The 13,496-nt window shown below is 43.0% G+C and overlaps 1 protein-coding gene across 3 annotated transcripts in view; it reads left to right on the top strand.

Annotated features, from left to right (window-relative positions):
• TAFA4 (TAFA chemokine like family member 4) overlaps window positions 1-13,496 on the top strand; it is a 182,938-nt gene that overhangs the window by 41,024 nt on the left and 128,418 nt on the right. For all 3 annotated transcript variants that reach the window (XM_045493483.1, XM_045493482.1, XM_045493481.1), the window contains exons 2-3: window positions 4,961-5,097; window positions 11,922-12,037. In XM_045493483.1, coding sequence (XP_045349439.1) covers window positions 5,084-5,097; window positions 11,922-12,037 — 130 coding nt within the window. In that variant the 5' untranslated portion in view covers window positions 4,961-5,083. The remainder of the gene's footprint in view (window positions 1-4,960; window positions 5,098-11,921; window positions 12,038-13,496) is intronic.

Genomic DNA, 13,496 nt, shown 5'->3' with positions numbered 1-13,496 from the left:
GAATTTGAATCCTAACGTAGCTGCTTGTTGGCTGGGTGACCTTGGGCAAGTCACTTACTGTCTTTATGCCTTATTTTCCTCATCTGTGTATCAAGGTATAAATAAATCCTACTAATATTTTATTTGTTTAAAAATTTTTTTTAATGTTTATTTTCAAGAGAGAGAGAGAGAGTGACAGAGTGACCAGAGGAGGGGCAGAGAGAGAGGGAGACACAGAATCCAAAGTAGGCTCCAGGCTCTGAGCTGTCAGCACAGGGCCTGACGTGGGGCTTGAACTCACCAACCGTGAGATCATGACCTGAGCCAAAGTTGGACGCTTAACCAACTGAGCCACCCTGATGCTCCAATCCTACAAATATTTTAAAGTGCTTTTTTTTTTTTTTAATTTTTTTTTTAACGTTTATTTATTTTTGAGACAGAGACAGACAGAGCATGAACAGGGGAGGGGCAGAGAGAGAGGGAGACACAGAGTCGGATGCAGGCTCCAGGCTCTGAGCCATCAGCCCAGAGCCCGACGCGGGGCTCGAACTCACGGACCGTGAGATCGTGACCTGAGCTGAAGTCGGACGCTTAACTGACTGAGCCACCCAGGCGCCCCTTAAAGTGCTTTAACATAGGGCCTGGCACTATGTGAGTACTTCTGTGGGGGCTTGAGTGGATGCTCAGAGAATTGAATTAACCAGAACATTCCAACTACCAACTGTCCGTGTTGTTTAGGATTGGTAATAAATTCTAAACCACTTTTGTATATCTTATGAATGGAAGGCTTTTAATTAGATATGTCACTTCTTGTGGGCTATGGGCATTGAGGAAGGCACCTGTTGGGATGAGCGCTGGGTGTTGTATGGAAACCAATTTGACAATAAATTATATAGACGTATAAAGACATGTAACTTCTTATTTTGACATCATTTCTGACTTAATGAAAAGTTGAAAGAATAGTGCAAAGAATGCCTATATGCCCTTTACCTGGATTCACCAATTGCTTACATTATGCTCATTATTTTTTATATTCATACATTCAGTCTTCTGTGTCTCCCTTCCTTTGCCCTTCCCTCCTTCCCCCTCCCCCCCAGCATCATTTGAAAATGAGGTAGAGGCATTTGCTTTTTATTCTTAAATATTTTAAGGTGTATTTTTTAATTTAATTTAATTTTTTTATTACTTTTTTAACGTTTATTTATTTTTGAGACAGAGAGAGACAGAGCATGTATGGGGGAGGGGCAGAGAGAGAGGGAGACACAGAATCGGAAGCAGGCTCCAGGCTCTGAGCCATCAGCCCAGAGCCCGACGCGGGGCTCGAACTCGCGGACCGCGAGATCGTGACCTGAAGTCGAACACTTAACCGACTGAGCCACCCAGGCGCCCCAAGGTGTATTTTTTAGTAATGACAGTCTCTTTCTTATTTACAGTATGATCAAAATCAGAAAACTTAAGGTTGCTACAACCGTCTAATCTGCAGGCTACGTTTAGAAATTGTTAATTGTCGCAATAATGTCATTTATAGCAGTATGTGTGTATGTTGTGTGTGTGTGTGTGTAGGCACTTCATCCTGAGGATAGCTTTGTGTGTGTGTGTGTGTGTGTTTCTGGTCCCAAGATTCAGTCAGTGCACCATCAAAATTGCATTTTGTTGCCATGTGTCTCTCCTTTATTTGAAACAATTCCTTAGAATTTTTTTTTTTTTTTTTTTGGTCTTTCATGACCTTGATACTTTCAAAAGCAATTACATTTTAGAGTGTCCCTCAAATTTGAGTTAGTCTGATTTTGCGTCGTGATTAGATCTTGCTGTAAGGTCATTGTGTCTTCCAGTTCTAAAAGGAACCGTGATATATCATCCCTGTAAATTTGTAGACTGGAAAGCTGAGAAGGAACTTGATGCTATCCAGATTGACATGTGTGGAGTGAGGCGGGTGTAGCAAAACCAACACAGATATTCTGAGGCTGCTTATCTACAAGTAAATGACTATTTCAAAAGAATAATCCCCTTAGGGAATTCGCCCTACTCATGGTGGGGGCAAATAGATCCAGAGAAAAGAGAAAGGGAAAACCTCACTATTTCCTTGATAAGAAATCAAGTGTAGGCAGAATTTTTTCCTGTGTACAACAGAAATAAATTAAACATCTGAAGAATGGTCTCCTGTGGCTGGAAACCTCCAAGTTTCTTGGTACCAGGAAGCATAAATAGGCACTCTCTGCTCCTTTGTTGGAAGAGAGTGACTATCCCTACGCCGTACTAACACATGAGGGAAAAGATGAAAAATGTACCCGACATCTAAATGCCAAGTGTTTTAAGTTCATTCTGAGAATGATGGGGCGCACGAAAACATTTTTTTTTTTTTTTTTTAAAGTCAAGACATGGGCAGTGTCTTTCATCATGGAAAACATGGAATCTCTTTAAAAAACAAACACGTTTGGGGCGCCTGGGTGGCGCAGTCGGTTAAGCGTCCGACTTCAGCCAGGTCACGATCTCACGGTCCGTGAGTTCGAGCCCCGCGTCGGGCTCTGTGCTGACAGCTCAGAGCCTGGAGCCTGTTTCCAATTCTGTGTCTCCCTCTCTCTCTGCCCCTCCCCCGTTCATGCTCTGTCTCTCTCTGTCCCCAAAAAAATAAATAAACGTTGAAAAAAAAAATTAAAAAAAAAAAAAAAATAAAAAACAAACACGTTTGGAAGCAGATGGGTAGAAAGGACTGTACTGTGGCTGGAAAACAACAGAGAAAAGAAATGACTAGAAGTAAATGCTTTTGGTGCCATGTGCGAAATTATTCATGCTCTTGATTGCACTCAAGTTTGGAAGTGACAAGAAAGAGTTAATCCTTTGAAGCCAGCGCCTAGGGTACACCCTGGGAAAATCTGACCGAATGAGTTACTGTCCAGCCTAAAATTAAACTCCTGGCTCCTTGTCTGGCATACAAACGATGAGATCACATTTCTTTTCACTGATGGGTCCATTTTTTAATGAATTGAAAAGAAGAATCCCCAGTGGTTCCTTTTGTGTGAAGAAAACAAGATAAATATTAGCTAGGAAAGGTCATTTTGGTTTCCAATATGTGGGAAGTTCATTATGATGGATTCTGATAAATTATACTGTGTATTTCTTTCCGATAACAGAAGGTCACACTGTGCCCTGGGGTGGACATCAGGACAAACATACTTAATAAAGTTGGAGGATGTGGGACATGAACAGTTTCCAGTATTTTTTCCCCCAAATACCTTATATTTGTGCAGTTATTCAAAGTCTCTTTCCTCTTGTTGAGCTGTTCACTCAAGGCCGACTCTGTTTCCTTAAGCCCCAAAGGGGTGGGTCTGTGTTCTTCAGTCAAACATGTAATTACCTTTAGGGGCGTCTAAAGAAGAGAAAAGGCTCAGTTGTGCTTTGTGGTGGGTTTGTAATAGGTTCAGTGTGATTCTAAAGTAACTAGACTGTGTTGCAGTGAACATTTTTATCTCATGTTTGCAACTGTAATATTTACTGATGCACATCGTCATTTTTCTCTGATCTCCACCACTGGAAGGGATGCCTTTAACTTAGCAATGTTAAATATGGTGTAGTTTTGGGGCACCTGGGTGGCTTACTTGGTTGAGCATCCGACTGTTGATTTCATCTCAGGTCATGATCTCATGGTTTGTGGGACTGATCTGCTTTGGGATCTGTGCTGACAGTGTGGATCCTGCTTGAGATTCTCCCTCTCACTCTGCCCCTCTCCTGTACTCGCTCTCTCTCTCAAAATGAATAAATAAACTTAAAAAAAAAATGGCGTAGTTTCAAGGTCCACTTCCCCCCCGCCCCTTTGACATGTCTTTGGTTTGGGATCATCTGAATCCTTGCAAAAATGTTTCGCTGAGTGGAAAAGTCCTTTGAGGTCTGTGCATTAAAGGACCGTGTTGGATGTCAATTAGGGAATTAACAAGTGTTCTTTGTATTTTGGTGTAATCGTTTATTTTGGAAAGACGTTTACTCTCTTCCTCCCGTTAACATTTTTCGAAAAGGATCCTCACAGATTGTCTAGCAACATTTTTAGGTTTATGCCACACAAAGCTTGGAATTCAGATCTTCATGCTGGCTTTTCTTTCTTTCTTTCTTTCTTTCTTTCTTTCTTTCTTTCTTTCTTTCTTTTTTTTTTTTGGTATTCTTTTTTTTTTTAATAAGAAATTTATTGTCAAATTGGTTTCCATACAACACCTAGTGCTCATCCCAACAGGTGCCCTCCTCAGTACTCATCACCCACCCTCCCCACCCTCCCACCCCCCATCAACCCTCAGTTTGTTCTCAGTTTTTAAGAGTCTCTTATGTTTTGGCTCCCTCTCTCTCTGACATTTTTTTTTTCCTTCCCCTCCCCCCATGGTCTTCTGTTAAGTTTCTCAGGATCCACAGAAGAGTGAAAACATATGGTATCTGTCTTTCTCTGTATGACTTATTTCAGTTAGCATAACACTCTCCAGTTCCATCCACATTGCTACAAAAGGCTATATTTCATTCTTTCTCATTGCCACATAGTATTCCGTTGTGTATATAAACCACAATTTCTTTATCCATTCATCAGTTGATGGACGTGCTGGCTTTTCCACTGCGCTGTGAGCTTGGGCAAGTTGCGGAACTCTTGGAGTGGGCCATCTCCCACTTCATTTTCATCCCAATGTTAAAGAAATGGGGAGAATGGAATTTTGCATCATGAATGGTTTGGGATCCGCCATCATATTTTGAATGCCTTTGCTGCTGAGAGAACTTTTCCTTTAAAATTGTGTTCTGGTAACCACATCTGTGGCTAGTGAGTGTAGGATTCTGTATCCTTTCCCCCTTGTGTGTTAGGACACTTTACAAATATAGATGCATTCTGTTGCCTACCACAGTCCTGCAACTGCAGATTTCACTGTAAAAAACAGTATTTTGCTACCGGAAATCTGTATCCTTTCAACATTAGAATGCTAATGCCTTGCCATCTTTTTTGTTTCTTAAATAGGTCTTCCCAAGCTAAGATAATTTTTTGGAACTGCAGAAATTGTTGGCGATAGCTACAAATGGGAATTTGGAGTTGGTCTGAAATTCATCTTGAAATAATTGTGTTTGACTGGAACCATATCTTATGAAGTCACCAAGGTAAAATGATTTTAACAGACACCTAGAGATGGTTTCTTTATGAAGCATTGAGGATTTAGCAAAACGGAGTATCTTAGAGTTGATGATCCTTTATAGAAGGTTTCTTTTACATTGAATTTTTGGGTATTTTGGGAATCCAAGTTTTTCAAATTTTAGCTCTCATTTTTGAAACCATTTCTGTCTGTAAAGCAGTATCTTGGCTACTTGGTAGGGTGATAGGTGAAATTTTAAAGATAAGCCAATTTTGTTATACTTTTGAACAAAATGTTCAATGTGGAAGAAATTGAAGTTGAAATATTATGGTAGATGTAGTAGGTCAGAAATCTTTTTACTGGGGGTCTGGTTTATTGACTAAAATAAAGAAAGACTGTTGAATGTTCACTCATCCCCAGGCCTTTTTCCACACAGCGACAGCTGTTGTTAAGTAAATACCTGTTCTAGGCACCGGAAACGTCTCCCAGGAACCTGCTACATAGAATTGTCCTTATAAGAAAGTGGATCAGGGATCATCCCCTAGGATTGGAATGGGTGCCCTTGAGGCTTTGGCATTGGGGTCTGTTGTTGGGATCCAACCAGGTAAACAGAAAAGGCATTCTGATAGTGTTGGACAGAGCAAATTGAATTCAGGGAATGTATGTAAAGGGGGAGTCAGAGAAGTCAAGCAGAAGGTGTGGAGGCAGCCCAGGGATAGGGAAGCTACTACCATCCAAGGCTCGTAGAACGTGTTTGCCAGCACCCGGGAAGGAAGTTGTGTTTGCCAGCACCTGGGAAGGAAGTCGTGTTTGCCAGCACCCGGGAAGGAAGTCGTGTTTGCCAGCACCCGGGAAGGAAGTTGTGTTTGCCAGCACCTGGGAAGGAAGTCGTGTTTGCCAGCACCTGGGGGAAGGGACCCTCGGTGGGAGCTAGAACCATGATGGGCCTTCTGGCAGGAACTGGCACCATGGAGGAGAAATGACCCCTCCATAGATCCTGCCCAAATTGGAGAAGGTGGGGAGAAATACCCCTATCCTTTTTCTTTCACTCTCCAGGCTCTAGGTACCATCCCCTATTGGTTAAAGCCAGCTGATTCAGGGGCCTGGAAATCGCATCCGGTAGGAGTGACCCAGGGGAAGGGAAGAGAATGGATCTTAGGTCAAAACAGGCTCTGGCAGGGAGAGCCTTCATGTATGAAACCACTTCCTGTGACATTTTAACAAGCATGGTGTGGTCTCTTTATAGCTCTGAGGATGAGTCTTGTCTTGAGGATGACTCCCCAGCCCCACAAAGTAAATGAGGTGTATTCCACGTGCTGTCTTCTGTTTGAAGACGGACAGTAGTGGACACTACAATGCCCCGCCCAGATCCCCCTTTAGGAATGAAGGAGTTATTCCCTCACTGTTGGGAGTGCTGCGGAAGGTGGCCTACAGCTTCTTTGAATTATCCTCAATTCAAAGAGCCCCCTTGCCTAAAATTACCCCCCTTTCTAGGGGCGGCTCATATCCAGTGATGGATCAACATGGAAAAGGTGTGGCCCTTCATGCCAGCTTGGGACCACTGAGAACGGGCATCTCAGCTGTGGAATTCTCTACTGGGTTATCTGAGGCCTCTTCCTCCTTCTGCCCTGCCTTCTCCCCTCCCTTTGCCTTCCTCCTCTGTAGGTGATAACCCTAGAGCACCCCTCAATTACTTCTCTGCTCAAGTAATTCCCAACCTTGATACTCAGAGAATCTCAAATATACTCTCCAAATTTGGTAAGACCCATTCAGACAAGTTTAGGTGATAAAGAGACTGATAAACAGATGGAAACCAGATTTCACTTGTACATTAGGTAGGAGAGGTTATAGTTCACCTGAAAGACCCAATCTGAATTTGGAGACTAAATTGGGTGGGACTTAGTGGTTAGAGACAGGGGAGCCAAGCCACAAAGCCGAAGAAAAGTCTTTAATGATACTGAGTGGAAGGTAAAGAATTAAGAAGCCAACGGGCATCTGGAAATTGGATTAAGAATAAGAAGGTAGGGAGGTGGGGCGCCTGGGTGGCTCAGTCGGTTCAGTGTCCCACTTCAGCTCAGTTCCTGATCTCACAGTTTATGAGTTTGAGCCCCGCGTCGGGCTCTGTGCTGACCTCTCAGAGCCTGGAGCCTGCTTTGGATTCTGTGTCTCCCTCTCTCTCTTTCTGCCCCTCCCCTGCTCACACTCTGTCTCTTTCTCTCTCTCAAAAATAAATAAACATTAAAATTAAAGAAGAAAAAAGAATAAGAAGGTGAGTTTCAGAACCAGGTTGATTCTGATGGGTTTATTTACAAGGAGAGAGAGCAGTTCATACTTGAAATTCTCAGCAGTGTGACTCACATCTCAGAGAATGGATCGTGGATACACGGACTGGGCAGGGGGGGATTCTGGTCTTCAGGTCAGTCTGGTGCCTCTGAGGAATGCCAGCTGAAGGAAAGGATAGTGAGGGAGAGCACGTTCCCTTTGGGTAACATTTTCCTCGGAGTTGAGAGCAGGTCCTGGCTGTTAGCAAGAACACAAGGACCTCAATTATATGGGCCCAAGGAAATGGATTTTGCTGATAACACGCAGTTGCTTGGACATCATGCTTTCCCCAGTTGAGCCTCTAGGTGAGGACATGCCCAGAGGACATTTTGATTTCTGTCCTGTGAGTCCCTGGGCTGAGGACCTGGCTAGAATGTGCCAGACTTCTGACTTAAGTGCCCTGTGAGATAATAGGTCCAGTGTCATTTTAAACTGCAGAGTGTAGCAGTTTGTTATGCAGAAGCAGAACACTAATACCCCATTTATCTGATTCCTTAAAATTCTCCCTTTTGGGGTCACTAATTGCTGCCAACTGGAAGCCAAAGTGCCTGATCCAGCCTGCAAATGTGTTTTACTTGGTCTGTTCTGCACTCTGTGTTTAAAATAAGACAAATGGAGTTAGTTGCCAACATATAAAACGTGCTGATCGCATACCAGAGTCCATTTTCTCTTGAAAAGTTAGTCCTGGCCTCCCTGGGCTCACATTTCTGGGCTACAGTAACAGTCCGGGGTGGCAGCCGCTGTCCCCAGCTAGGCCTCCCCACTCCCTGCCACTGCCAGTGCCTCGGGTCTTGCCAGCCTACGCCCTCACTTGCAGGCATTTGAATTTTTGACACTTGGGTTAGAGCTTTTGTAACAATTAGGTCAATAACTAATATTGGAGTTAACAACTGGAATTAAAAAAAAAAATTTAATGTTTATTGTATTTTATTTTTTTATTAAAAAAATATTTTTAAACATGTATTTATTTTTTGAGAGACAGAGACAGAGAATGAGCAGCGGAGGGGCAGAGAGAGAGGGAGACACAGATTCTGAAGCAGGCTCCAGGCTCTGAGCTGTAAGCACAGAGCCTGATGCGGGCCTCAAACTCACAAACTGTGAGATCAGGAACTGAGCTGAAGTGGGACACTTAACCGACTGAGCCACCCAGGCGCCCCTGTTTATTTTATTTTTGAGACAGAGCATGAGCAGGGGAGGGGCAGAGAGAGAGACACAGAATCTGAAGCAGGCTCCAGGCACTGAGCTGTCAGCATGGAGCTCGACACGGGGCTGAAACTTGTCAACCACAAGATCATGACCTGAGCCAAAGTCAGACACTCAACTGACTAAGCCCTCCAGGCACCCCACAACTGGAATTTTATTTATTTATTTATTTATTTTTTTAATTTTTTTTTTCAACGTTTATTTATTTTTGGGACAGAGAGAGACAGAGCATGAACCGGGGAGGGGCAGAGAGAGAGGGAGACAGAGAATCGGAAACAGGCTCCAGGCTCCGAGCCATCAGCCCAGAGCCCGACGCGGGGCTCGAACTCACAGACCGCGAGATCGTGACCTGGCTGAAGTCGGACGCTTAACCGACTGCGCCACCCACGCGCCCCCACAACTGGAATTTTAAAACACGATGGGTTGGGACAGAGCACTTTGCCCACAAATTCCACAAATACGGAATTTTGAAACTACATGCTTTCCCCAGTTAGTAATAAATTAATAATCAATTCCCTAAAATGATAATATAATTAATTACAGTTGATTCTTGAACAACACGAGGGTTGGGGCACTTGAGTCCTCCAAAAGTTAACTACTTAGAGCTTGCTGTTGACTGGGGCACCTGGCTGGCTCAGTTGGTTAACAATCCGACCTCAGCTCAGGTCATGATCCCACAGCTTGTGAGTTCAAGCTCCGTGTTAGGCCCTGTGCCGACAGCTCAGAGCCTGGAGCCTGCTTTGGAATCTGTGTCTCCCTCTCTCTCTCTGCCCCTCCCCTGTTCGCCCGCTCTCTCTCCCTCTTCCTCTCTCTCTCCCTCTCAAACATAAGTAATAAAACATTAAAAAAAAAAAAGAGCCTATTGTTGACTGGAACACTTACAATAAACAGATGGGAGAGATAGGAGATGGGGCTTTGAGAAATGAAGGCATGTGTAGGGCCTTTACAGCAGAGAGACTTGATGTCCCCATGTTAGTTTAGAATGTTCAGGATTTCCAAAGCGACGGGCAAAACAAAGTCAACACTTGGTGCCTTTTTAATGCCGAGTTGTTCAAAGATGATACTGGAACCTTGCCTTCCCCTGGCTGCTTCAAAGGCAGACGGTGTCTCCTGTCAATGAGGAGGATGATACCTTTTCAACAAGATCTGTGTGGCTGAACTGGGAGACGCCAGGAGAGAAGGGTGGGGGTAGAACCTGTTTTCTGCAGTATGATTTGGATGCTAGGTGCCCAAGGCAGTGCTTTCCCTCAAGCACAGACTCGGGGCTCTGGCTGAGGTGATGCTGGTGGTCATGGGATCTCGACCCTTCCTTCCAGAGCTTCAGGAATTTCATCTCTAGTGAGGCAAACCGGAAGCCAAGCCCATGGGCCTGTCTTTACTGTCTGTCCATGAGTGTTGATACATGAACTACATATATGAAGGGGATTCCTTTGATCCACTCCAGTGAATGATATCAGGGACAACACGACTCATGTGCCTAATACCACTGGAGTTTCACATGCCACCCTCTCTGACTTTTGCTTGAAAAAGTTAATTAAAAAAATTTGAAACAAGTCGATCATGTTCTATCTAATGTCCTCGTCATGTCAAAAAGGGCAGGAAATTAGGGAGATGTCAGCCGTCCTTCAATTAAAAAGAAAATTGGGGGATGGGGCACCTGGGTGGCTCATTTGGTTGAGCATTACACTCTTGATTTAGGCTCTGGTCATGATCCCGGGTCCCAGGGTCGTGGGATTGAGCCTTGTGTTGGGCTCTGTGCTGAGTGTGGAGCCTCTTAAGATATTCTCTCTCTCTCTCTCTCTCTCTCTCTCTCTCTCTCCTTGCCCCTTTCCCCCAGCTTATGTGTATGCTCTCTCTTTCTCGAAAGAAAGAAAGAAAAGAAAAGAAAATTGTGGGGGGAGAATGCATTTTTGATACCTTCTTTTAATTTCTTCTGGGTTTTTTTTGAGAATAGTAGACTAAACATCCACATGAACTTGTCTTTGAGCAACTGTTTTGATATTGTCCATTCATATGAACCTAGGTTTATTTATCTTCCCAGCTTTATTGAAATATAATTGATACATAACCTTGTATGTGTTTAAGGTATACAGTGTGTTGATTTGATAAATATATATAAATTGCAAAATGGTGACCACCATAGTATTGGCTATCATCTCCATCCTGTCACATAATTACCATTTCTTTTTTGTAATGAGAACATTTAAGATCTACTCTTAGCAACGTTTAAGTGTATGGTAAAGTATTGTTAGCTGTAATCACCATGGTATACCTTAGGCCCCTGAACTTACTAATCTTGTAACTGAAAAATTGTACCATTTGAACAATATCACCCCCATTTTTCTGCCCTCCCAACCTTTGCTAACTACAATGTTTCTCTGAGTGGCTTTTTTAGATTCCATATATAAGTGTTATCAAATAGGATTGGCCTTATTTCTGTGTGACTTATTTCCCTTAGCATAATGCCCTCAAAATCGATCTGAATTGTTGCAAATGACAGGATTCCATTTTTTTCATGGCTGAATAATATGCCATCATACATATATACCACATCTTCTTTATCTTCTCATCTGTTTTTATTTTATATTTACCTATTCTTGCCCATATTCCCACCAAACTTTGAGGCTGATAATCATATATTAATATGTATATATAGTATGTAGCCAGGAGAGAACTCTCAGGCTGAGTGTGACAATTTCCGTGGTTTCTTTGAAATGCAGAAACCGTGGCTATTTTATTTGAATCCACCTTTAAGTATGTAACTTTCTCATTTCATGGTATAAAATAGTATATATACCCCCATGTTCTATCAGGACAAGTCAAGCTATACACTGGGGCTTCATAAATAGACTTAGCAGTTGTAAAAGTTTTTTTTTAAAATGGTTATTTTTGCAAGACATAGCACGAGTGGGGTGGGCGGGGGGAGAGAGAGCAGGAGACCCAGAATCTGGAGCAGGCTCCAGGCTCTGAGCTGCCAGCACAGAGACTGATGCAGGGCTCGAACCCATACGCCGTGAGATTGTGGCCTGAGCTGAAGTCAGCCACTTAACCGACTGAGCCACCCAGGTGGCCCTAAATAGACTTCTCACTGAAGCACATTGCTAACATGAAAACTCATAATTACAAAAAGTGTTCATTGCACATTGAGTTAATATGTGATGCAAATCAGATGTAATTGGCCTTCACTTTCCTTGGGGGGAGAAGAAGTCCGGCACTGAATATGTCCTGCAGCTTTCTCCCAGTTTCCCCCAGAGCCTGTTGGCATGTTTGCCCCAGGGCCTCACCTCACTGAGCTCTCGCTGACTTTGTGTCCTGCTTTCTCTCCAGGATGAGAGTCTATGCTAAGTCAGTGTTACTGTCACACTGGCTCTTTCTGGCCTATGTGTTAATGGTGTGCTGTAAGCTGATGTCCGCCTCGAGCCAGCACCTCCGGGGACACGCAGGTAAGCCCTTTAAGCTCATGATATGCCACTGAGATCAATTAATAAAACCCTTGCAAACGTCAGAGCCCATGTTTGAGACTCAGGTAATTGACAGGAGCTTTTGATGGTGTATAAATAACGGGAGAAAGCATGAAATAATGAGAGCAAAGCAGTTCAGTGGTGTGGTGTTTAAAGAATGTTGCTGCAGACATTTTTTAAAGATGTTTTCCAGGTTTGTTCCTTTTCCTTTCTTGAGTACATTTCCATTCTTACAGTGGTTTTTCTCAAAGAATCCCAGAGAGCCAGCAGCACTTTCTTTGTGCATGTATTACTGCTGTAGCTTCCTTTGAAGGCAGAACATCTTTATTGGTAAACTTAAACACTTCCAGGGCTAGAGCGAAGCTTTCAGATAATCTAAGACCTTTTCAACATGTGTGGAGAAACGATGGTGAAGGGTTTAAAAAAAATGAAGAAGAAAGGAAAGAAAAAAGCAGTGGTAGCTTTTGTATGGGACCTAAAATAAAACGTGTCTAAAGTTTTAGAGTATCATCCTCATAATTTCTAGTGAGACCCTGGTCTATACTTTGCTTATTTCTAAAAAGAGATGAAAATAATCAGTTAAGTATCTGTGTGTGGTTGTGCAGGTGCGTGTGTGTGTGTGTGTGTGTTTGCCCCCATTCCCCTTTCCTTGTTGCATCTACATTGAAAGTGGTACATACTTGGAAAGCCCACAGTGAATTGTGTTTTCCTGAGTAATTCACGTTTGTGGACTTATTGCCAGGTAATTAATTTACTGTCTTTGCTTCCATAGTTTGAGGCGTGGCAATGCCAGGCTTGCTTTGACGGCTTGGTGAAAAAGTGAATATTGAACCCTTAAACCAGGTATAGGTCAGAATCATGAATTCTCTCCCACAGGTCTTGTGTGTAGAGTTTATCAGATATCCCTACCTTCAGATGTGTGACAGGTTGTGCTTTCCACTCTGTTATTCTGGTATTTAAAGGTTAAGACATAATTTTAGGCTTCAGATGAGTTTAAAAATCCCTCACGACTCAATTTTCCCTTCTCAAGCGAGAGTTCAGAGAAGAAGGGAAAAATAATTGAAATTTTAATGAATCAGCATAAAATCAATACCATTTGGCTGCTGTGAAGTGCCTACAGCTAGCTGGTCATTGCACTGTGTGTCTTTTGATGAGCTTGTTCTCAGGGATAGAGTGTGTGAAGTCATTAGTCTTATCTGTTTAATTCGTATCTCTTTTCTTGGGTGGAGGTTGAGAGGGTAGCAGTCAGGCAAACCTTTCAGTGGGGCAGGTTATCAAGAACAGATTTCCAGACATCCAGGGACTTAGTTTGCAGCACTGTGTTGGGAAGTGATTAAAAGTTGAAGGAAACAGAGGATGTGACGGAACCTTCAGTTTTTATCCATGTGGCAATCCTCATGTCTTTGAATTTAGAAAAGGTGCAACCATAGGGATAGATATA

Source organism: Leopardus geoffroyi, chromosome A2 (genome assembly GCF_018350155.1).
Source record: "Leopardus geoffroyi isolate Oge1 chromosome A2, O.geoffroyi_Oge1_pat1.0, whole genome shotgun sequence".
NCBI classification, from domain to species: domain Eukaryota; kingdom Metazoa; phylum Chordata; class Mammalia; order Carnivora; family Felidae; genus Leopardus; species Leopardus geoffroyi.
This window is presented reverse-complemented; position numbering and strand designations above follow the sequence as displayed.